Source organism: Anomalospiza imberbis, chromosome 3 (genome assembly GCF_031753505.1).
Source record: "Anomalospiza imberbis isolate Cuckoo-Finch-1a 21T00152 chromosome 3, ASM3175350v1, whole genome shotgun sequence".
Taxonomy (NCBI): domain Eukaryota; kingdom Metazoa; phylum Chordata; class Aves; order Passeriformes; family Viduidae; genus Anomalospiza; species Anomalospiza imberbis.
The window spans coordinates 29,537,333-29,562,258 of NC_089683.1; the positions used below are offsets into that span (position 1 = coordinate 29,537,333).

At 38.8% G+C, this 24,926-nt stretch overlaps 1 protein-coding gene across 4 annotated transcripts in view; it reads right to left on the reverse strand.

The window, feature by feature from the left end:
- Nucleotides 1-775: 775 nt before the first annotated feature.
- The window catches only part of COL9A1 (collagen type IX alpha 1 chain), a 64,931-nt gene continuing 40,780 nt past the window's right edge, over nt 776-24,926 (reverse strand). For all 4 annotated transcript variants that reach the window (XM_068183758.1, XM_068183755.1, XM_068183756.1 and 1 more), the window contains 10 exons: nt 17,950-18,003; nt 17,126-17,197; nt 13,055-13,090; nt 12,909-12,953; nt 11,181-11,213; nt 7,020-7,166; nt 5,772-5,826; nt 4,645-4,833; nt 2,515-2,592; nt 776-1,337 (listed from right to left, as the gene is read on the reverse strand). In XM_068183758.1, coding sequence (XP_068039859.1) covers nt 1,153-1,337; nt 2,515-2,592; nt 4,645-4,833; nt 5,772-5,826; nt 7,020-7,166; nt 11,181-11,213; nt 12,909-12,953; nt 13,055-13,090; nt 17,126-17,197; nt 17,950-18,003 — 894 coding nt within the window. In that variant the 3' untranslated portion in view covers nt 776-1,152. The remainder of the gene's footprint in view (nt 1,338-2,514; nt 2,593-4,644; nt 4,834-5,771; nt 5,827-7,019; nt 7,167-11,180; nt 11,214-12,908; nt 12,954-13,054; nt 13,091-17,125; nt 17,198-17,949; nt 18,004-24,926) is intronic.

The following is a 24,926-nucleotide window of genomic DNA, read 5'->3' on the forward strand; positions in this document are numbered from 1 at the left end:
CTCACAAGGCACCAAGTGTTTGGAACATGATAAGACAGTTAAGGGCTAGGAGAAAAATCAGTGCTTAAAACAAATGTGCCAAAGCTTGTGTAGGAAAATTTGGGTGGCTAATAATGAAAAGAAAGGAAACATCATAGGGCGGTTTCATTGTTTTCTTGAATAAAGAAAGAATAAAGTTCAGAGAGGTAAAGTCAAACCACAAATAGTTTAATTTATATAGAGAGGAACAGAATACCCACATTGCACATTTTCCTCTAAAAACTATGTATCTAAAAAAAAGGCAACTTGGGCCATCTAATGGCTGCCTTCTGGCTGTTCTGGCTAGCAATACTGAATGCAACCATACATGTAAAAAAAAATTATTAATTTGGGGGTTTTTAATCTTTTATAGGAAACATATATATTTCCAGGACTTAAAATTCTGTTGACAGTGGCTACTAGCCTTTTATTTTAATGTCACATATAACAAGGCAAGCTGCAATGGGCTTCATATGGAATTACAAATGCAAGACAAATTGGAGTCAAAAAATGAAGAGGTTATTCCACACGGATTATTTATGGCAACCCTGTGATTGTACCTTTACAGATATTGGCAGCATAAACAGTGCCAGGGTGGTGGGTTTTCATAAGAACCTCCCACCTGGGTTTCTGTGATTGAATTGCTGAAGGAGGTTTAGCATATTCTGGGCAAAACACACATGAAGTGACTGTGCATGAAGAGTAGGTGCTAGAATGTATTTTATAAGTATGAAAGAATAGATACAGCTGCAGTAAATAAAACTATCCTTTTTTATTTGATGGCTGAAGACATTATTTCACTGTACATCATACATAGGAATTAAGTAGGGGAGGAGGAAAAATCACAGAAACTCTTTATTAAACAAAATCAAAAATAAAAATAGACAAGTATCTTCTATTTCCCCCCAAGAGGAGAAGGCAGAAGGCAGCACCTGTGTATTTCTGTAAGCACCATTGTTCCAGCTTGTGTTGCTAAGCACTCCTTTTGGAAGAATGTACAACCACTGTGTTAAAAATACCTTACTGAAACCTTGGTTGAAAGGTTTGTCCGTGTCTGCATTTCTCCTTTGTTCGTGATTTCGTCCTCAGCTGTCTGTGCAGGATGTAAATTGATGCCGACACACGGTTGCACTCTCAGGGCCCTTTCATGTTCTTCCCTACTCTCTGTCCCGCCTGCATTCTGCAGGACGCTGGCTCGCAGTACCCAGGAGGGCCAGGAGGGCCAGGGGGACCAGGAACCCCAGGCTGCCCGGCCACCCCAGGGGGACCTCGGTCACCGTCACGGCCCTCCCTGCCGTAGCTGGCTTTGCCTGGTTCACCTGGAAAAGTGGATGCAGGGCTAAACGTTGGCAGCACAGGACTTGCATAGCATAATTAGCATCCTGTCCTTAAAAGCTGTATGAAGACAGTTTTTCACTGCTCTCAGGGGATTCCCAAGAGGGGTGCCAACTTACAGGGACAGTTTTCCACTACCTGACACCCAATCTGCAATTACACAGCTAGAGCAATGAAATTTCAGTCCCAGTGCTCTCCAGGTATACCGTGCCGGTCTGCCGCTGTACAAAGCTCTGCAGGGTACTCTACTCAGCCAACCCTGCTGTCGGTACCTAGGGCAGGGTAGATGCTACTTGCTACCACAGAATTTCATTAGCTCTCTGGAAAAAGAAATACCTTTTTTTTTCCCACTCAGATGGTGGGGGAAATAGTTGTAAAGATTGAAACTGCTGAGCACTAACATAGTTTTTATTTCTAAATCTTCAATGAAGAAAGGAAAAATAGTGATTTCAGGAAGCCTCTTCCAGTGATTTCTACAGAAAACACCTCTGAGTTACACAGACATCCTTGGGATCAGTAAATACTAAAACTATTTTTTTCCTTTTTCACAAGAGAACAAATATGAGTAGTTCATCTTGCTAGATAAACACAGAAATGAACTGCATTTCTACAGTGGAAATAACATGTTTATGTTCATTCGCTGGCCACTAGAGGCCAGCTGTGCTTCAGCCATCAGCAGGAATCGCTCCTGGAGCCATGTTATATAACACTGCAATTAATTACCACAGAAATAAAATAATATCCTAAATTATGAATGGAGATTTTGAAGACTGCTGTGCCTGCCAGTGAGATAATCTGGAGGTTATGGCCTTTTTTTAAAAGTTTTTATATATAATTGTATATGCATATAATATATCTAAAAAGATATATTAAAATAGGCCACTTTTATTCACGTATGTGTAACTGCCTCCTTTTTTAATGCTTTCTTTACATTTTTCTAATCTTTCTACACTGAGCTAAATGAGGAGGTTGGCTTTTTGCTTTTTAGTTTTCAAGTCTGATTTCTGACTGAATCAGCATCTATGACATAAAAATTACGAAGCACTGTAATTTCAGAGTTTATTGCTTAATGGACTCCTTTTATACTTTCAAGGCAACTTGAAAGTAAACTGAGTAAACTTTTAGTATATATCTTCTTTATCCTCACCCTCTTATATTTACCTGGAAGACCTCTTGGTCCAGGATAACCTTTCAGCCCTCTGCCTGGAAATCCTCTTTCTCCTCTTTCTCCTGGTTCACCTAAAGCAAATTCATGAAACATTAGTTACAGTCTGCCTGGAGTATCATTTTTAGTAAATTCCCTTTCAGAAGTGAACAGTCAATAAACAGAGAATTCAGCTGGTTGTATATAATCTTAGCATCTTTCAATGATGTCCTGACACATATCTGTGTAAAATGTTTAGGATTGGATTGGGTTTTTTCACCCATTTGAGTCACACTCAGAAGCAGACAGGTTGGAGGGAAAGAAACCACCTACAGCTGGACAGTAAGTACCACATGAAATATGTCACAGTCCTGGTCACAGGAATAGACCAAAGTCCCAAGATTTCAGGACATTTGGGATGCAGACTGAGGCTACTGGCTTCTGCAAAACTGTACAAGCTCAGTTAAGAAGTAAAAATTCTCAAGTGTTGGTCCTAGACACAGCCAGTGCAGAAGAGAAGAAAGGTGGCTACACAGATGACATTGTTCTGTTGATATTCACATAAGACTAAGTTTTACCCTCACAAAATAATTTTTTTTCCTCATATAATAATGTCATGGGAGACTTTCCTTCGGTACACACACAGAGTTTCTTCAAGCCCATATCTTGCTCCAAATCTGAATCATCTTAGTAAGAGGAAGGTTTTTTTTGTTGCTTAGGTTGTAAAGTTCAAATTCTGTTCACTGTTATCTGTGAATCTATCTGAACCAGGAACTCTGAGTGAAACACAGAGTTTTCAGGTTGGCTGCCATGTACCATTATTATAGCTCTTACACATGAGAGCATTCACCACTTCCCTTGTATCTGTAATGATATTGCAAGGTTTACTCTAAGGTAACTCAGAATTTGATGACAGCTATGATAGTTTTTTGTTAGTTATGATAAGGATTTTGCTTGGGTTGGGGGGTAGGGGGTAAAGGTTAATGCTCTGTTTATTTTTTTCTTTTAATATTAACACAGCGTAGCCTGCTATGTGTTGAATCAAATTTTGGATATCCCATACATCACCGTTGTATTTTTTTTTTTTATTTCTGCAGATGACATTATATTGAATTAGAACAGCAACAAAGCTCCAGCAACGATGCTGTTAAGTTTTGCTTTGTTTCTATTCTGTTCCTTCTCTCAAAGATTTTCCAAATTTCACTTTCAAATAAACCTTGAATCAAAAGTAAACACCCTACTCCAGCAACAGACCAGCTTTTTTGCAGAAAGACAATTTTTAAATGAGTCCTTCTTTTTGGAAAACAAATCAAAACCACCGCTGAATAGAAACTAATACATAAATGGTCGTCATAAGATTTTGCAGAAAATTCTACTTTGTAATTCTTTAGAGGAGAATAGAACCTCTCAGGGATGAGCAGAAGAGATTTACATAGATCAAAGATTTTGTGTAAAATGTAAGTAAATTTTGTTATGGATTTGTCCTTTCCAAAGAATCAATAGACTCTGGTGAAATGATGTTAAATGGCTCAAGCACTATATGCAAATAAAAAGGTAAATCATTATCAGTCCTTTGTAATGTGATAAACTGGGTGTGCTTAGAAAAGTAGACTAGTTTTTAGTGAAGTAATCTGACTGCTTACATCAGCTCCTGGGGCCATGAATCTTGCAAAAGTTTGGTCAACAGGCAGGCTGAATGGAGCACAGAGAGCCACTGCTGGAATCACATGTGGTTGTCATCAAATCACTTCTACAATGTGAGAAAGGACAGGCATGTGCCCTGAACTCGAAGGAAGCTGCTGAGTCAGAGTCCTAATATTGATTCTCACTCTCATGCACTTTTGAGGTTTTGTGGGTTTTTATGTGCTAAAAAGCAGATTTCTAAACAAGTCTTGCTGAAGGCAGGCCAATGAGCTCTTTAATCACTGTGGTAACTGACACAACAGTTACAGCAAACAGTTTACATTCCAAACTCAGGATCCATTTTGGAGTTCACATGTGCACAGCATACATCTACAACATATAGACCAAGGAATGGGGCAACAACAACAGCAAGACCAAAACAAAAACAAACAAACAAACAAACAAACACTGAAAAACAAAACTGAGGCAGTCACCAAGTGAAAGCCAGTTAGAGAACTTCTTACCTTTAGGACCTTTACGACCAATCTCACCAGGGGGACCTTTAAGGCCAGGCAGGCCACGGGGGCCAAGCTGTCCTGGGAAACCATTTTCACCAGCAGGTCCTGGAGCACCTGGTGGCCCTGGTCGGCCAGGAAGACCTGGAGCACCAAATTCTGGCCTCCTAAGGCTGGCTGCCAGCTGAGCTAATTGTTCTGCAACGAGCAGGAGAACAGAGTTACGGAGTAAGTGGACATGAACAAAGAGATTCCCATGATCACTGAAGAAGAATATATGTTCACTGCTACAGGAACTGACAAATTACACTACAGACCCTTCCTTTATTACACTGCTATTTACAACATTTATTACAGTTAAGGTATTATAATAGAAGATATTTATCCTATTTATAGAGTTTTTTTAAATACCCTGTTGAGCATTATCAAGAACAGTAACAACTACTGAAAATTTTTAAAACATAAGCCGCAATTTCATTCTGTAAACTCTTAACATTACAGAGGCATAATAACCTAAAAGATATCTTTAATAGCAAGTAGTGAAAAATTTCTTTTGTGTTTACAGGACAGAATAAATTTCTCAACTCAGTCAATTCCATGCACCCAACCATATTAGAAAAGCTTCAGATTTCTGTGTGTGTCAAGAACTCAGCAAATTAGGGTTAATTTGGAGTATCTCTATATTGCTTTAATTTTAAGGTAGGTTATCTGCAGAAACATCTCTCTGCATTCCTCTTCTTTTCACCTATTTTGCACAGTTTGCTGAAATCTTACAGTAAATACAAAAGGCTAAAAAGCTTTCAGTGAAGCTTGTACTTTTATGCATGTAAACACAGCAAGTGATTTGAATACAAAATGTAAGTACTTCACACAACTGCTCTGGTATATGGCCTGCTTACCACAGCGGTAGTATGGAATCAACAGGCAGTTCAATGAGGCTACAAAATATATATAAATAAGGGACTTCCTCATGCTGCGTCCACATTCACACGTGGAAAGATTTTCCACCAGGTCCCCTGCTGAGGCCATGTAATTTGTTCTGGGTAAGCATGGGGAAAATCTTAGTTGCCTCTACAGAAACAGATGATCCCAATTTAAATGCACAAGAAACATCAAATACTTTTTAGCCTATTTACCTTGCATGACTCTCATGCAAACCTGCTTAATGTGCTGATCACTTGGTTCTTTTCCCTAGGATTAAAAACAAGAGGGTTTTAATAAAACAGTTGATGTCACACTTACATTTTATGAGTGTGCCCGATTCAAAAAATGCTGTCAATAAACAGTTGTCACAGTTTAACCCCAGCTGGCAAAACACCACACAGCTGCTCACACCCACAGCCCACGCCCATGGAACAGGGGAAGAAAAAGTTTAATAAATCAAAAGTAAGAAGATGCAGAGGAAGGGGCAGGAAAAAGGGGAAAAGGAGGAAGAAGAAAATAAAATACAAAAAAGACAATGATATTGCAAGTGGTAAAAATGAAAGCAATTGCTTGCCACTCCCAGAAGTTTTCCCTGGTTACATGGCTGAGTGTGATCCCATATGGTATGGGATATCCCTTTGGTCGATTATAGTCAGCTTTCCCAGCTGTGCCCCCTCCCAATTTTTTGTGCACCTCCAACCTACTCACTGATGGCACAGTGTAAGAAGCAGGAGAGGCTTTGATTCTATGCAGTGTTCATAAGTAACTGAAACATCACAGAATGACCTGGGTTGAAAGGGACCTTTGAAACCATCTAATTCCAACCCCCCTTCTCAGGGCCCCTTTTAACCTGGCCTTGAACTCTTCCAGGGATGGAGCCTCCACAACTTCTCTAGGTGACCTATTAGCACCTCTCCATTCTTGCAGTGAAGAATTTCTTCCTATTATCTAATCTAAAACTATGCTTTTTCACTTTGAAACCATTACCCTTTTTGCTGCTCCCATCAGCATGCTACAAAGATTATTTTCAGCATAAATCCAAAATATAACCCCATACAAGCCACTATGAAGAAATTTAACTGTATCCCAACCAAAAACAATCCATGAGTCACTAAAAGGTGTTACAGCTCCTGCAAGTGCAACTATTCCAGCTGATGTCAACTTAATTAGCAAGGTAAAGTCTGAGTGATGCTCCTTTGTATCAAACACAGTTTGGTTTCATGCACACTACAGGGGTAGGGTGGGCATAAGAAAACAGAGCTGAACTGAAAGCTGGGGCCCCAAGGACGTGCCTGTACAGCTCAGGATTGCTCTGGTATACACCTGTGCCTGATGAGAGGCACACTGTATTTCAGACTGCTGTGGCACTTCAGTTTGGCACATGCACATGCAAAATAAGGAGCAGTGTGAGTGAGAGATAAAGGTTCAAAAGATACCAATTTCATGAAAGCAGTACTTACAGCTGGACCTTCACTGCCAGGAAGGCCCGGGGCCCCCTGCTCACCCTGCAAGCCTCGTGGTCCAGGTGAGCCACGTGGCCCTTCCATGCCAGGCAGTCCCCGACTTCCCTCAGGCCCACGGGAACCGGGGTCTCCAGGATTACCAACCTGACAAAGAAAGAGAGGAATTTCAATAGACTGCTGTACTAGTGATGTACTCATTCTGACATCAAAATGGTGACAAGAGCTATTCACAAATGCAAAGAAATGACTGCTGAAATGCAGTTGTTCAATAGAAATTTTTTTTTTAATAAGCAACTGGAGTCAGTAGTTTTATGATTTTAAGAGGTCTGTACTCTTACAGAGGAGAAATGGAAAAATAAGCTATTCCGTAAAAATAGGTAAATCAGAGAGTGACATAGGTAAATCAAATAGTGACATGCCTCAAGATGGCTCTCTGCCCTCATGTATGTCAACATGGAACATTTCTAGACATTAAGTACTGCTTAAGGTATGAAAATTCCAGCTCCCTTCTTGCTCCAAATGCCTTTCATGTCCTTCTCTAGAGAGTACCATGGTGTGAGCCTCTACTGTGTAGCCCCAGGCTGTTTGGGAACCCACATTTTTGCTTTGTTTACTCTGCCAGAGCCAGAGCTAGTTCTAGGGCCTACGCTGGAGTTTTCTGGCAGAGGAGAAGGAACATCCTCACACCAACTGGCATAGACAAACTGCCTGAACAGATGGAGTGCCGCCTTATATCACTCAGGGAAGGGGTAGAAAGCTATCCATGACCCTTTGAGAATGAAATTATTGATGTGACTATGTCAACATGTCCACTTAAGTACACTGAGTAAACAAAGCTATAGCTTCTGCTCCAGTCATTTAACTAAGAGTTATTAAATTGTTGTGGTTTGACATGGAAGTGAATTTTTTCAGGAAGTTGGGTCAAACCAATCAGTGGTCAGGTTTGGATACTGGCACCTGGAGTGACCACTGAAGGTGTGGATACACCTCTGAGAACACAGAGGGTTAAAAGCAAGAGAGCTCCCAAGAGCCGCTCTCTTTGGCTCCGGTCAGGGTGCAGTGCAGACCTCCCCTGCCCAGCCATGCACAGGGTGGGGGACGGGAAGCCATGTGGCCTGGTCGAGGTGAGCCGAGGGGTAGAAGGACTGGAACCGAGCCAGCTCCTGTGGACGGAAGGGTGGAGAGAAGCAGAGATGCCTTTGTCATCCCCCCCAGAAGGAAGAGACAGTGAGTTCGGACGGCACCTGTAACTTTTTCGGCGCGGAGGAGAAGGAGAGTGGGGGAAGGCGCCCAGCCTTGGCCTTGGAAATCGGCGGCTGGGCAGAGATTTCAGCCATCCAGGGAGTCTGAACTTTTAACCCTTTCCTGAGAAATGAAGGCTTTGTAAAATATTACTCCTCCTTGATTTGAAGTAGAAGAGAGACAGTCTGGGATCTGAGATGTTGGAAGAAGAAATTTTTGAGTGGGAGGAGATGATGGAGTGGCTTGTGGCTGGACTTTTCTTGTTAGCCATAGACTGAACCAAATTCTCCTGCAACACAGACTGCATTTAGGGGGATGCGTTGGTGGGCCAAGAGACCTGTTGCAGTGACTACCAACAAAGGAATGGAGAGAACAGAGGAAAGTTGAAGAGGGTGTGGAGAGGCCCTCTGTCTTCAGAGAAGAAGAGAAGAAGAAGATCTCTGTTCTTGGACCCTCGGCCCCAGGGGAAAATGGGGGGGACTGTAGTCCCGAGATGAGAAACTGAACTGTTGTTTCTTTTGGTCCTTGGCAAAGCGTTCTTAAAGGAGCCCTATGAGCAGTCTGTCCATGCACGGTGGTGAGAGCACTGTGACATGGAAAGGAGAGTGTCACCATGGCAGATTTTCTCCAGGCAGTTGCCATGTGTGACATGGAGACACAAGGGTGGCAGTTGTGTTTCCTAGGGGGTCTGTGGCACAGGAGAGACTCCTGTCTCCCTTGATGGACTGAGTATTGATTATCTGAAGGGTGGCAACCTGATCAGGGATCCTGGGTGGTGTCTCACTGTGGGTTTGTCTGGAAATTAGGTGGGAGGAGGAAAAGTGTTTTGGAAGGTCTTAATCCATGATTTAGTGTTTGTGTTTTTATAGTAGTAGTAGTTTAATAAAGTTTTTTCTTTGTTATTAAGCTTGGGCCTGCTCTGCTCTGTTCCTGATCAAATCTCACAGCAGTTATTTAGGAAGGTGTATTTTCATGGGGGCGCTGGCATTGCGCCAGTGTCAAACCATGACATAAATATCATGCAGAGGGAGACCTATTCCAGCAGGCACCTCTGAATTATTGTATTGGGTTTGAGCAGCAATGTTCTGGTAGCAGGGAGTCAACAGGTGTGGCTTCTCTAAGAAGCTGCCAAAAGCTTCCCCCATGTCCAGCAGAGCCAACACAAGCCAGCTCTGAGACAGACCTACTGGCCAATGCCAAGCCAATTAGTCATGTTAATAAAGCCTCTGGGACAAGATATTTAATGAGGAGAAAATTATTGCCCAGAAATAATTGCAGCCAGAGAAGAGCAGGATGAGGATATGTGAAATTAATAGCTATGAAGACACTGAGGTCAGTGCAGAAGGAGGGGGAGACGTGCTTCTCTTTTGTTTTACTTCCCATTATCCTACTCTGACTCTGATTGGTAATAAATCAGTTCGTTTCCCCAAGTGTGTTTTGGCCATGACTGTAACAGGTGAGGGATCTCTCCCTGGCCCCTTCTCTGGGCCCATGAGCTTTTTGTTGTATTTTCCTTGGCCAGTTGAGGAAGGAAGTGGCAGTATGACTTTGGTGTGTACCTGATGTCCAGTCAAGGTCAAACCACCATAGCTGCTTTCAATACAAGTTAATTTACTGCTAATAACCTATAGTAGTAATAACAAAGAAAAATATGGCACAAAAGAGGAAAAAAATTCCACCTAAAAAACCCAAAATGAGCAGGAAAAAAAAAATCCTACATACTCACAACTTCCCAAATCTACTGGGAAAAAACAAACAAACAAAAAAAAAAGAGTAAGACCCTCTGAAAGAGATGATAAAGAACAAATTACTCAGCTGTGGTATCAGTTAAATCTACAAGGTGGGACCATTTTGGCTCCAGCTGTGCTGCATCCCAGACAGCTGATGGCTGTCCCTATCAGAACGAAACCCAAGGAACATGCTTCAATAGATACGTTAAGAAGACTGAATAATTGCTTTTATGGACTATGCAACTGGGAAGCCGTAATTCCTTTTTTCCCCAGACTGGTGAGTTATCAGGTTCCCAGACAGATTACTCAGTCCTGTGAGGGTACTCACTGAGATGACAATCACCCTAGGCTCTCATCAACACAAGAGGATTTGAAAAATTTAGGTGGATAAAATTATGGATTTCTCTTTTAATCTATCTCTTCCTCATGTCCTTCTTGTAGGATCTTCATCAACAGTAAATACTCTTTAGCTTGCATTTGTTTAGCCCAAAAGTTACCCAGAACACTAATAACACAAGCACAGGATTTTTTGTTATGCTGAGTCTCAGCTCCCCATAGGGAGAACTATTGGTATTTTAGTATCACAGCTCATACTTTCAGGTGCTGTAACAATCCAGCTCTTCAGTAATCTTGAAATAAAAGAAAGAATTCAGCTCTCCAGTTATTTTTATGTGACATACAAGATCCCACTCACCTTCCACATCAAAGTTATCATTTTGCAGTAAAATAAAACAAAATAAAAATAAGATAAAAACACAATTAAAATAAAACAAAGGAAGTTGGGCTATAAATACTTCTAGTGTCACAGCCATCACAATCCTGCTGCCAGCTTTTTAACAGTGGCATGCAGCCACAGCACTGAGCCTCCTTTCTATCCAAGACCTACAGTACAAAGGGTGCGTTCTCTTGAAAAAAAAACTTTGTTGGCCAGAAAACTGCTGCTCAATGATGCTTGTCTTTTATGGCGTTGGGATCCAGGAAACTAATTCCTTTTCAAAGCTAATTCATTTTAATATTAACTGTATTCAAAATTTAAACAGAATAAAAGCTGCTAAAACTCATTCCATTTAGCTGCGATAAAGAGGTCAGCTTGTTATTTGCATTTTTCTTTCCTTAAATCAGAAAACCATCTATATGATCTACTAGATCTCTATATTTCTGTAACAATGCTATTCATTATACTTACAGCTCCCTTTGCTCCTGGTAATCCCATGTCACCCTAAAAAGAAGACAAACTAAATTAGAAGATAGTCTCCTTACCACAGACATTACAAATGCAGTAAATGTGACACAATGTTTTTTCAATATAAAAAGAAATTTCATATATTTAGTTGATTTATGCAAAATTTCCCCACAAACAATTACCATTATTTTGAGAATAAAACCTTTATTTTGAGTGGATTTTGTACAATTCCTTTCTCAAAAATCTTTTTTATAAGGTTCAGATGAGAAAGCATGTTTGTTATAACTGGTTTTGTATTGCTTCTCTTAGAATTAGACACGTGGCTTTAACCTGTCAAACACAGGTACACCACAGGACAATCTTAGATAGAAGATTTCTTGGAATCCTTTGAAGAAACATTTTTTATCAGGATTTTCTAGTTTCTACAAAGTGACAGAACTATGGATATTGGTGCTGTGTTAGTGCTGAAAAAACTGCAACAGAAACTACCTAAGTTCTGTGAAGAAGACAAACTCCTACAAGTTCCTATTTCCAGCACTCTTTTACCTGGCTTCAACAATAGCAAAATTCCACGATCACCTGACTGAGAATAGCAATCCCACTATTCAGGAATTTTTACATTTTCCTCTGAACTTAAAAAAAAACTTTCAAAATCTTGTAATTACCTGTGAAGCAGATTATCATAACAACACTGAAGAATAATTTCTGTAAAGTCTACTTTCCCAGTTCCTAAATGTCATTGGTGAAATAACTGGTTTCCAGTCAAAGGCCTGTCTGTTAATGAATATGTCATAATTTAAATAGAAATAATTGTTATCCATTTAAAACCAGACTAGCTGGCAGCACACTTAAACAACCCATAATATTGTTTCCTGGGAATCTGTACAGTGATTGTAATGCTCAGTTATTGGACATCTATCTCACTAAGGCTTTCAAAATTCCAGCCTGTGGGAAAAATACACTCATTTCCAGCGTACAACCTGACTACCATTCTTTGAATAGGGAGCAATTTACTTCCCTTAGAAAGATCAGTTCTGGCTTTGCTGGATGAGGCCCCATGGGAGCCACTGGACCAGTGGGTTTCTCTTTTGGCAGGTAAACAAATCCTCATTACCCAAGGGCACATGACCCAGGCATTACCCATGTCAATTCACAAAATGCCATACTCCTGGCAGCAGATAGATAGATAGATAGATAGATGCAATATCACAGTCCCACAGCCTCTTCCCTTTTTCCTCTCTCTAATAGCCAGTTGCAAATCATATTTCCAAAGAGAAAGTCAATACAAAATATTTCCTTTAAGTGTGAGTAATTAAGGATATTTATTAACTCTCTTCCTGTTTCACCTGACTTAAACTACTTGCTCATCCTCACTGCCTCAAACACCAAGAATTTATGTGCCTGTGTATGCATGTGTATAAATATTTTTATATCTAGACAATCTTATATATATATGTTTCTACATACAGACACATCCTTTTTCTCCAAGTCAGTCTGTACTACGTTGTACACTTAACAGAACCTGTATATTTCAGTGCTTTCCAAATAGCAGGAATAGAATAATTAGGCAAATAGAACTGCTGTGCTTTGCAAGGGCCAGTTGTTATAAAACTGAAATGTACCTTTCAATGATGAAAGCATAATTCTTGAAGCACTCCAACAATACTTTATATTTTTAATTTACAACAACAACATAATATTATAACAGGTGAAGGGGAAAAAGCGCCTTACTAAGTCACCCTTTTCTCCTCCATCTCCTTCTGCTCCAGGTGCACCCTATATCAAAGAAAAACATACTTCAGTCTTCAGATTTAGTCAACATTATGTAACATTCGGTACTGTGATTTTCAAGTCCCATGATCTTTAACATAACTTACCTGTTCACCCTTAGGTCCTGGTTCACCCACCGAACCCTAAAAGGTTAAAGATTAAAAATTTTAAAAAAATGTCTTCAGAATTTTAAAGTTCAGGTTCTAAAGCATGCTAAATTTTATTTTATCCTAAATTTCACATTCATGCAAGAGACTTTTAAAGCTGCAAATTTTTAAGAATTACAATGAAAGCACTTAAATGTTTCTATGCAAGTTATGTGACAGAGTGAAGGCAAGTACTAGTATGGAACATATAATCCACTACCACACTGTACAGTACAGATTCTGACTGTCCAATGGTAAATCTCCCCATTACATGACAAATGCTCTTGCAGCTGCTACAGGTCTGCTCTGAGAATTGCTTAGAAGCTACAAGTAAATAAATCCAGTAAGTGTATCACTTTTTCTAGCACCCTTATATATTCCATATTGCTATAGGCTATACTAGCCCTGCTAATGTGGGAAAAGCAGAGAGACATCCACAATTACAGTCACAATCTTGTCCTGTGTGCTGTTTAAATCTCAATGTCTTTTAGCAAACCTGTGTCTAGAATTTTGATCATTGTAGTCAAAACTGAAGGGTTTGTATCTTAAAGTTAATATTCCCTTTTAAAAAGAAATTAGATTATGTTTCATCTTAGAATCCTCTAAGAAAACATACCTGTGTAGACAGGCAGGAAACAGAGAAATTAATTAATGACCCAATTAATTTCAAACATATTTTTTTCTAGAGCAAAACTATTAAGTTTTTAGAACAGTATATCATTCAGGAAAATCTTTTTGTAGTTGTATTCTGTTAGAAAAGCAGTCACGCCATACTTTTAATAGTCTTTCCAGTCTGTGCATGTTCAAGGACAGGCATTCCAAACAAACTATAACTGTGCATGAGAATCCTGTTTTTTGTAAAACAGACAGAGATGCAGCATTCTCTCCCATTTCAGAGATCCATTTAATTCACATAAGATATAGGCATATAGACTGGTGTAGCTTTTACAGAATTTAATAAATTCTGACGTTCTCATGTTCTTGAAGATGAAGAGCTAATACTAAATTATCCACAAAGCTAAGCAGTATAAATGACAGAACTATTTAACATTCTGACTTTGTCAAACAACACTGAAACTATTTTGTCTGAAGGGTTCTCAACATTGTGCCTTGTTAAGGTTTCCCAATTACACAAAAAAGACATTGCCTTCCAATCTAACATTATTCTGGGGGTTCTTTTTCTTCCCTTACTCTTCTTTAGAGCAATAAAATTGCCAATAGATAAAGCTGACATAGAAGAATATTGCTTTTGTGAGCCCATCCTACAATGTTTGCATAAGAAAATATAAAAATCACAACTGAAACTACTGGAATCAATACTACATTGACTCCAAAAATTGCAATGGAGGCAATAAGGCAAGATGACAAACTATGAAAATACTCACTTTTCTTGACATACTGCCTATCTATTTTGCAAAAATCCCTTTCAAATCATACTCAAGAATTCTATGCAAAACTGCCTGACAACATGATCCAAAACTGTACCAGGGGCTACTTTAACTACTTAGCAGCACAAAGGATCATATTGCAGTGCCAAGGGCTGGCACTTAGCTTGGTGCTGTTTTAACTGACTAGAATAGACAGAACCCGAATGTAGGAAACCAATCCAAAATACGTGACTCAGAAGCAGCCTAAGTGGTGAATGCTGCGGTTTTGCCATTATCTGTGTTGCATGGGACAACCACACTGTCAGATGGCCTGAAGCCTAAGCCATTGCTCTTACACTGCTTTGTACTGCTCTCTCTGCTAGCCCACGTCAGCTGCGTGCCTGATGCACACAGCTCCTCGCCCAAACTAGTGGCAGTCTGCTCCAGGCTCCAAGGGAGGCAAAGACCTATGCTGTGACCTCCTTTTCCAACCTGAAAACCCACCCAGGCACAGGGCGACATGGTGAGGATTGGTCCATGTGAGCTTGGAAACAGGAACACCGACCCTGCCATTAGCACATGGTATTACACTTGTAACATTCAATCATTATTATATCCATCGAATTTTGTCAGCTCTCACTTTTACATATTACTTCAGTAAAAATAGTTCTGGTGGTATCTTTGATGGTGATTTATTCTTTAAGTGGTCATCACCTGCATGTAGACAAGATGTCAAGAGGTAGTACACAATATTTAACAGATTTGGGATCAAGCATGACTACTGGTATATCAAATTCATTAATTCTACTGGCTTCTGGCAGCTACTTCCATCAACTCTTACCATGCAGATACAGCTACATAACAGAACTTTATAGGATCCCTGTGTACAAAACCATGAAGTGTTGAAATCAGAAAGTGAAAAAAGGTTACTTCAGCCTAGAACTTACTCCTAGTAAGTTGGTTGACCCAAAGACTGGGGTTAACAGGCTACAGAGACACTTATTTCCAACCTGACAAGACTGATTGTGTAAGAGTGATGCAGCTGCAAAACCTGAAGGGAATGATAGAGTGGCACAATGCTCTCCAGGCTGGTGACTTCGAAGAGATACTGCAGGTCAGTGCAGGTCATTGCTGGCAAGGCTGCAGCAATGCTAAGCATGCCCCAGAAAATTCACTCCAACCTCTATGCAACTACAAAATAGAATATGAATCAAGGATACAATTGGAGAGCTAAAAAGCAATCATAGGATGAAATAATTCCTAGCATAGCACTTTGGACTTTAAGGTATTTGCACAGAGCGTTAAACTGACCTCGGGTTTTCAAAAAATGTCCAGACATAAGTTACTGTCATCTGCTAGTTAGATACTCAGAAATCTCCTGGCTGTAGCCTGGATCTCTCTGATCTGTTTACAGCATCGACATTCTACTTTTTATCCTAGAGATCCAGAAGGTTTATATGGCAAATGAGGAAAATCAAGCACCTTTGGAGGAAGGTTGTCAGCACTGCAACAAACGTTAGGTATTTTCCTTCTACCTTTGTTTCCTCAGTACCTTTAATCTCCCTCTGGAGAAGTCTAAAATATGAATCATTACCAATCTAATAAAAGAGACTGCTTTATGTCAATACTTACATTTGACTAGAAACATGTCCTGATCTCAGCATTAAAAGAAACCAAACAAACATGAAAAAAATACCTCAACAACATCAAAGACGTAGAAGATTGCTTTTAAGTACCTGAATAGCTTTTTTTTTTAAAAAAGTTGCTTAAAACAACAGCAAGCCCTATTCAGAAACCCTATGATGTACACTGAGAGCATACGAAGGGCAGGATTCCTCTCTTCAGCTAAGACATTCCACAGCAGTTATACCCATGTCCGACTAACAGTCCAACAGTCCCCTGGTTGTCAGGAGGATGTAAGAGGCACTTCATAAGTGTAATTCATTTAATACTGACATGCCTCAAGTAAGGAAGACACAGTAGAGAACTTAATATTTTTACATCAAGGATGTCAGAAGTTTGGCAATTGAATTCCATCCTTTGCAGTCTCCTTTAGCCAAGAGAAGATAAGAAACATCTCTGGCTTTAGGTACTGTCTTCACTAACAGATATTGAGCAAAGCAAGATATATTTTGCAGTTATTGGGCCCTAGGGCCCAATCCTTCCCTCTCAACAAAATACTTGAAATACTTATATCCTGTAATTCTGCATGTATGCATAGGTGTCTTAATAGTTGCATTAGCATGTGCATTTCCATAGTGGGTCCTAAGACATATGTAACAGGCATCACTACTACTGTAGGTGAGGGTTGAAGTTGCAAAGTTCTGTAGTGACCACAGACCCTGACTGACCATTTCATATCTGGCTGTGTCAATGATTAGCAGTACAATTTAAGTCTTTAAATTATTCAAATTTTAAAAATCAAAATAATATTTACACTGGTAATCTTATTTCACTCCCTTAAGTGGCACTGTCAAGACTTTTCCTGTACATGTTTATGAGCTACAAGTAGTTAATGGGCACAGAGAGCACCACTTTCAAGCAGTTAAAATATCTACATACAAAACAAGAAAACAGACATTAATGCATGGAAAAACTGAAGACAGTGCTCAACTTGTTGTGTTTACTCCTGACACCAAACTGCATGTATGAGTGCATTTCTTACCCGGTCACCTTTACCACCAGGAAGGCCTGGAGGACCAGGCAGTCCAGGAAGGCCAATACTCCCCTGGGGACCCTGTGAAAATAAGCCAAGGATGTAAACTTAGCCAATCTCATTTAGAATTAACAACTAAGGGTCATACCCTGAAGCAGATAGGGCAGAACCTTATTCCCAGAACAGACTTAGCTTGATGAAAGAGGATTATCTGATGCAAATTGGGCTGATCCAAAGTACAGCACTTTAAACAGAATCTTAGTATGAATTTATTGCTGACAATCACAACAGAAATTACTTATTGGTTTTCTACCCTCCAGTCCCTCAACGACAGACTGGTTCTCTTAAAAATCCTTCCCAAGATCTTGCACTCTGCGATTTGCACATTCCTCTGTAACAGTAGGCTCTTTCAGCCAAGACCTCCCCAGTTATGCTTCTGACTGATTCTGTGTAAATACTGCTGGAGCTCTGGTAAAAGGTGGCATTCATAATATGCTCCATTCATTAGTTTCACATAGCTGTTAGCAGAAAGCCAGTCTCTCACTGCTCCTGTTCCCAGGAGCCCACACAGGAGTGTGCCACTCAGCTTTGCATGTCATAGGATTTATGGGTTTATCAAGAAGAAGAAAAAGTCACACACATCTCCATGTAATTTAAAACAGCATTTTCTAATATTAGCACAGTCACAGAGGACTGAAAAAGAAACTGAACCACCAATCATTTCAATGTTATTTTTGGTTCCCTGCATAGATAAATGGGTAAGTGTAGTTCAGATGATACTATAACTCCTTGAACGTAAACATAAGTACTGAATATAGAAATAAACTGCTTACCAACTTCCCTGGTAAACCTGGAGGACCTGCAGGACCTGTCTCCCCTCTGCTACCCTGGAAGCAGAAATAGAGGGACAATATTAATTCCTGGAATTCTTCTTGTGATCTGGGAATAAAATGTGATTTTTTTTTCCTTAATGTTAAGTGATTTACACTACTTAGCCATTGAGTTTAATTGAAACTTCTTTTTCATGGTGCAAATATACCATATGCATTAAAAAACAGTGAAACTTTCTGAGTAAACATTTTTAGTTGACAATGCCATATAACCTTTATTTGGCATTAAACGATTCAAGTAAATAGTTTTGCTGAGTGATTAAGCAAAATGAAGGTCCCTTCTTGGGATCACACCTGAGAGTTACCTGTCACAAACACAATCACTTCACTATGACAACTGTGGCAAGCATGCTTAACTTTAGGCTTCTGCTTAGTTTCATCACCTGAACTCCTATATGACCACATATTTAAAGCACCTGATCCCCAATGCACAAATGTGAAAAGTGAATACAAAAGTAATGCTTAACAAACTCATATAGGTTTTAAAACAGTCTAGAGTGTTGCGGGGAGAGATAACTTTTGAAAGTCATAATTTATAATAGTGATAAGCATAAATATGTGCTTTACTGCATCTTTATGTCTTCACTTCAGACATGTTTATCCATTCAGATCATCATATTCACATTAGTGTTACAACTACATTTCTTAATGCAGCCATTTGAATACATGCTCTCGGTAAATCTGGCATCAAGCCAAACTTGCAAAGATTTTAAACAATTTTTGAGCTAAAGTACCTTTCTCAAAAGATTTTGTCTTTTATGATTAAACTTTGCAGAATAGCTCAATAAGTTTTATAGCTTTACTCTCACATGTACAGACATATCCCTGGACAGATAAATTCAAACAATCTACCAACATAAGCTTAGGTCTCACTTATGAAACTCTTCTTAAATTCACTGTGTGACTATGTAAGCATTGCAATAAAAGAAAGATTCAACATTAAGGTCATAAAATGTCAAGAATTTAAGTTATTAGTTATTCAAGTTGATAAACTATTATACAATGACATAGACAATTTTAGATTAAAGCAGAATTTAGTATTCTAGTACTGTGTGCAATTGATAATTTTAAATATGGGGGGGTTTTCATAACAAGGACAATATTGTGAAATGTTGTGGTGTACTAAATAAAAGGAGGTGGCAGACATGGCCTTTTACATTAGGTCATAAATGCGATGACAACTTCTCACACAAGCTTAGGAAAGCTAATTCTACAATTCAAGAAATACACTGAAGAGATCAAGAAGTACACTGGAGAGATCATAGAACCAAACATAAATAGACTTTTCAATTAATTTCTTTCAAAATATCCTATGGTGTTAAAAATACCCATTACTTTAAAGCACTTTCCATGATTTCTAGAAGCTTTTCTATGTCAAAAATAAAAAAGAAAAGAAAAATATCTCCTAACTCCCTTCATCCTACAATCCAGAAAATGCATTAAAATTTTATTTAATTACAAAATTCTGAACTACATCTCTGACTTGGAATGCTGCTATATTTCTGATGCAGGAAATTCTGAACTACATCTCTGACTTGGAATGCTGCTATATTTCTGATGCAGGAAAGAAGAAGACTAAAATTATGATCAACATTAGGAACTTGTTTCTCATATCATTTTCATGAAACCTGTAACAGTCATTCATGACCCATAACAGTCATTGCTATACAGAGATGAAACAAAAGCAGTATAATCTTCAGAGAGTTAAAATCTTATAATAAACCTCTTAAGCACATCAAAAGTTCTGCTGGTCACACAAAATTCAAGAAAAAACTTTCATTTTCTTTCAAATGTGGAAAAAAATCTATTGTCAAATGCACAGCACAGGCACTTTGTCAAACACAATGCTTTTCTAAGGAGGCAAAGAAGGAGGTTAGTTTACAGAAGACCAGAATACAAATGCATAGTATTTCCTTGTAAACACTGACATTATGTCTGTAAGGACAGATTATTTCAAACTATGGGCCACCACTGCAAGATCTGCAGTGGTGTTTTAGCAAGTAAGAGAGTAACTGGAACCCAAAGAATGAGGAATCCCATCCCTAGCATAACTAGAAAGATTGTAATGCTTCCTCCAAGTTATACCAGACTGAATTGGCCCTAGGATAGGTTATACAGTAAGCTGCTTACTCGTATTTCTGAAGGAAAAAAAAGGCATCTTGAGATGACCTCATGTAAACATTTAAAATGCAACATAAGTCATGCCCTAGAAGCACCTACATTTTCCCCACAGCCTATAGGAGGGTTTCTGTAACACCTGGTTCAGGTGTTGACATCCGTTCTTGGTCAGATGAAATGTTCCTCTGTGCTGTAAGTCACTATGAGCAGGAATTAGAGCAGAAGGCAGTTTGGCCTTGTCCTCAGCCTACCTTTCTTCTACAGCAGCCCTCTGTGTAAGAGTGCATAGCTTCAGGCCACCCACAAACCAACAGGCATGCTGCACTGGTTTTAACAAAAAGACTACCAGACTCTGTATGGTTTTATGCACTTTTGACACACTTCAGAATCCATACTTTTCCTAGAGGTGAAACGCTTATGGAGGGAAAGAACTCACTCTAGCTCGGAGTGAGCCGAGACAGATGGGCTTGCATCCATGCTGGTGAACATTCCATGCCTCTAGGAAAAGGCACATGCAAAAGGGTAAGTGTGAACTGGTAGCACAGCACTGCAATCTGAACACCACCAGGATGCAGCCCTTCTACAGCTCCTGTGCTACACTGTGGTTACCACAAAATTTACCTTCCCTTTGTTTCAAGGCACAGTGGCTGAACTGCTTGCTCAATTTGTTTAAAGATTCAATGTCTTTCTCACAGATCTGTTATATTCAACCTTTTAATGTAACATACATAAGAAGATCTTACAGTATTTGCAGCTGACCTTCCTTTAAGTTGTTTGGGATGGTCTTCATCCTCACTGAAATTTTGAAGACTTGATCCTTTTGTAGAATTCTCACAGTAACAGAATGCAATCTCATGCTAAGAGAGTTTCACTGGCTTACTGATTTCCTGTTCATCAATTGAGTGGAACAATAATAAGATTGAGAAGACATTCCAGGTAATTGGCATCTCATTTGGTTGCCCAGATAATTGAAACAATAATTAGAATCGCTTGAGATGTAATCCACAGCATATACTGTGACAACCCTTTACTTAAGGGTTTTTACTTTAAAAATTTGTTATTAACTATAAGTCATTTGTTCCATATTATTAAATATATGCCATAGGACTGCCAAAGAGAATTAAATCTGTGTGGAATAAAGAAAAATAAACAAGGCACATTTTGGATTTTTTTAACTTTATATTCAAACTTTTTTTGCAAAATGTAACCCATTTATCAACTATATACTTATGAGACTTAAACTTACCAAATTTTGTCATGCAAAATCTCAGAGGAAATACTCATTTAAGTTCAAGGATTTATCCACAGAAGCATCAACAGGACTCTTTGACCCTCAATACAGTATTGAAAAGCATAGAAGTATGCAAACTAATATTTGATAGAAGAGTAAATATACAAATGACTTTCTCTGAGACTTTAAATGCAACTTTACAACTTTGCCAGAGTAATAATTAAATTGTACTATTCAGGACAATGAGGTAGATGTAGCATGAAATGTTCCCTCCTTTTAACAATGCCATGCTTTGGGCTGAAGCAGCAACCCACTAGTTGTCATTCTCTTTCATTCTGACTGTGCCTACAGTATTAGCTGAAGTCCAGGACAGCTTTGGTACACCAGCTCCATAACAAATCCATTTTTTTACCCAGGTTACTGTCTACACTGCTTAGGAGAAGCCAACATTGTGATATCTGCTGATGTCCAGAGGTCTGCCATGCCCAAAATTCAAAGAAAGTTGTTGTTGGAGGTGGAGGGGTAAACAAAGAGGTATCAGACAAGAACCTGGCCATGTTGTTTAGGAAGACAGGGGTGGATACCAGGAGAAGTGAAGAGGCTTGGAGCTCATAAAGTTTCACTGGGATATGTAGTCTCCAAGCATGACAGAAAAAGTGCTACCCTGTACAGACCATGCTGTGGAATTGGGCAGGGTCAAAAAGTTTGGTCACATTAATCTAAAGGCTTAGGTTTACTGGATAAAAAGTACCTGCCAAGACTGAAGTGTGCTTTTTCCTCTTGACTCTATAAACATTCTAATGTTAACTAACCCCTTTAGCTCTACCTTGAATGTAAACTATGACAGCACTTGTGAAACATGTCTGAAATTATATATAAAAACGTGTCCAGTAATTCCTAAACATAGCATATAAACTGAGACAAGGACATTTCATCCTACCATTAAGAGCTACAGAAAGTGAAATGTTATTTCAGTTGTAGTCATGTAAAAGGAATATGATAGAAAATCTACATTTTAGTTACTATAACTAAATTACGTAGGGTAACCAAAGTTACATTTCAGCATAGGCAGGACAAAAATATCTTTAAAGACCAAAAAATTATTTAGCTGAAAGTAACTTAAGATGCTGAAAACAGCATTCTCCTCTAACTTTAGGTTGTGTGACATTTGAGTAGTAAATCCAAGGTACTCCCCAGGTTTTCTCTTTATAGTGAGGCACTTCCAGAGAGGAAGTCAGCCCAAATGACCAGGGCCCCTCAGAAATCTCTCAGAGGGGCTATGGTATCAAATCTTAGGCAGCTGGATATTTATTCTGTGTTGCTAATGTTGGGAAAACATGTATTGTTTCCTAATTACAAAGCAACATATATGCATGCTGGCCTGCACATACATCAAGTTTGCTCAATTTGTTAGACATATATTGAACTTTAAGTGATTACTTCAATATTACAAGCTCTCTGCAAAACCACAGGGTGCAATACAGGCTCTAAAAATGTTAGTAATTTATAGGTTAAATAACTGAAGAAAAGCAAGGGATGAAAAAGCAGAGGCAGGGGTCAGTATTTTCTGCAGAAACTAAATTAGATTACTAAATCTCAGCAAATATGAAAGAAAATGGTTAAGCAGCTTAGGGAGCATGACTAAATTCCACTGATTAGGAATGACATTCCCACATTTGAGAATTCCTTCCCTTGGCTCACCTGCCATGATGACTGACTTAGAAAGGTTTCAATCACAAATTAGTTTGGTAATTACTTGGATTGGTTAGAACAATGTGAAGTAAACATAAGGTTAACCAAGAGTGGGGTAGAGAATATGTTTCATTTAGAAATAAAATGCAAAATTTCCACAGTGCTCCAGTTGTTTTTCCAGTTTACAGAACACATGAATAGCAAAAGTGTTTTTTTCCCCTACCCACTCAGATGCAAGTTGAAGATTTTTTAAGGAAAAGCAATAATAGACTAAAATTATACTTTTAAAGCAAGTTTCTCCCAGAGATCTACGTCAGAGGTGAGGAAAAAGTCTCCTAACACATGAGTTTGCCATGAGTTTTTAAATAGAGCTAGTAATCTTGTTTTCAAATATTTTGTATCTGCCCTGTAAAACTGTGAAAGTTTACGGATTCACAGAAGGCCAAAATTTGGATCTTCCATTTAGTTACAATATCTTCCAACTACATTCCAACAGCTGTTTAACAATAAAATACACTGAAATAACATGGTTTATGACAGAGGACTCTACAAGCAAGCAGTACAAAAGTATTATTTGTCCCACAGAGACACTGATGATAGTGCTCTCTTGTGTAACCTTTCAAAAAACTACACACCAGTTGAAGTGAAAAATTTATTTCAAAAAATGTCTTTTGCGAGTAGAAAAAGCTGAAAAGCCCCATGATTTATAAATATAATACAAATGTAGGCATGTAGGTTTTCCCTAACGCAAATACCAGCCTGTTGGCCATATTAGCAGAGCCAGCCTTGTTATCCCCCCACAGACCTTCCCCAGATGTCCTTTCCTCTGGAGTTCTGGCCCTCCTGGAGCTACCAGCCATGCTGTCTCACAGACTTGCAATGCAAAGAACAGGGGTAAGTGAAACAGGGGAGTGAAGAAGATTTCTTGTGGCTGTTGCTGTGCCACAGCAACATATTAGGGGACTGCAATTCCCCATATTCTGCAAAATATCAAGGTTTTTTCTTTCTTCAAGGAATAAGCCCAATCCCTACCTGAGTCTTCTATAGCAAGAATAAAATTAAGCAAAGGGGTACAGGAGAAAGGAAAGAACTGCAGATAGTTATAAAGTAGATAATTCAAAATAAAAATAACTAGGCCAAGAAAAAATACCTGAATAATAACCATAAATTCCTCAGGCTTTGAAAGTGTTGGTTGTGCAACTTTGGTCTAAAACATGCAAGTGTTAAAGCTGAGAGAAAATTTTAAATTAGAAAAGCAACAAAAGAAAAATTATATTTTAAAATTTCTCTTCTGAACAATTATAAGTGAATTACAATCACTTTTCTCAACTTATTGCCAAACTGTCTAGTTTTAGAAGTTTGAAAATCATGCCACATAGAATTATTTAACAAGCAGATTATTTTTTCCCTATAAATAGAAGGGCAGAATCCTAAAAGCTGAAGTTCAAATGTATCCACATATACATGCTGCAGAAGAAAGAGAAAACACTCTTTATTCTGCCCTGGAAATAAATATTGACTCAGCTTAGACCAAAGCTCTCTGAAGTTCAATAGTTCAACACTGTCCTTCCTAAACAAAAAAAACCCTCATCATCCCCCTTTTTTTGTGTAGATGTAAAGTGTTCCTCAAAAGAAAAAATAGAAAGTTATACCAGTCATAAGCTGCCTGTATTCTAAAGCTGATGAGAGCCAACATAGTTATTATCCCAGGCTCTTTATAGCTTCAAGGGAACTACAGATGAAAAGCAGCTTACTGTTTGATGGACCACATACAAGCTTACTTCATAATCAATAATTTACTTCCTTTCTCCATGTTGTATTGACCAAAAGTTTTCTTTCTATGCTTTGGTTCTAATTTTTACATGTTTTCCAAAATAAG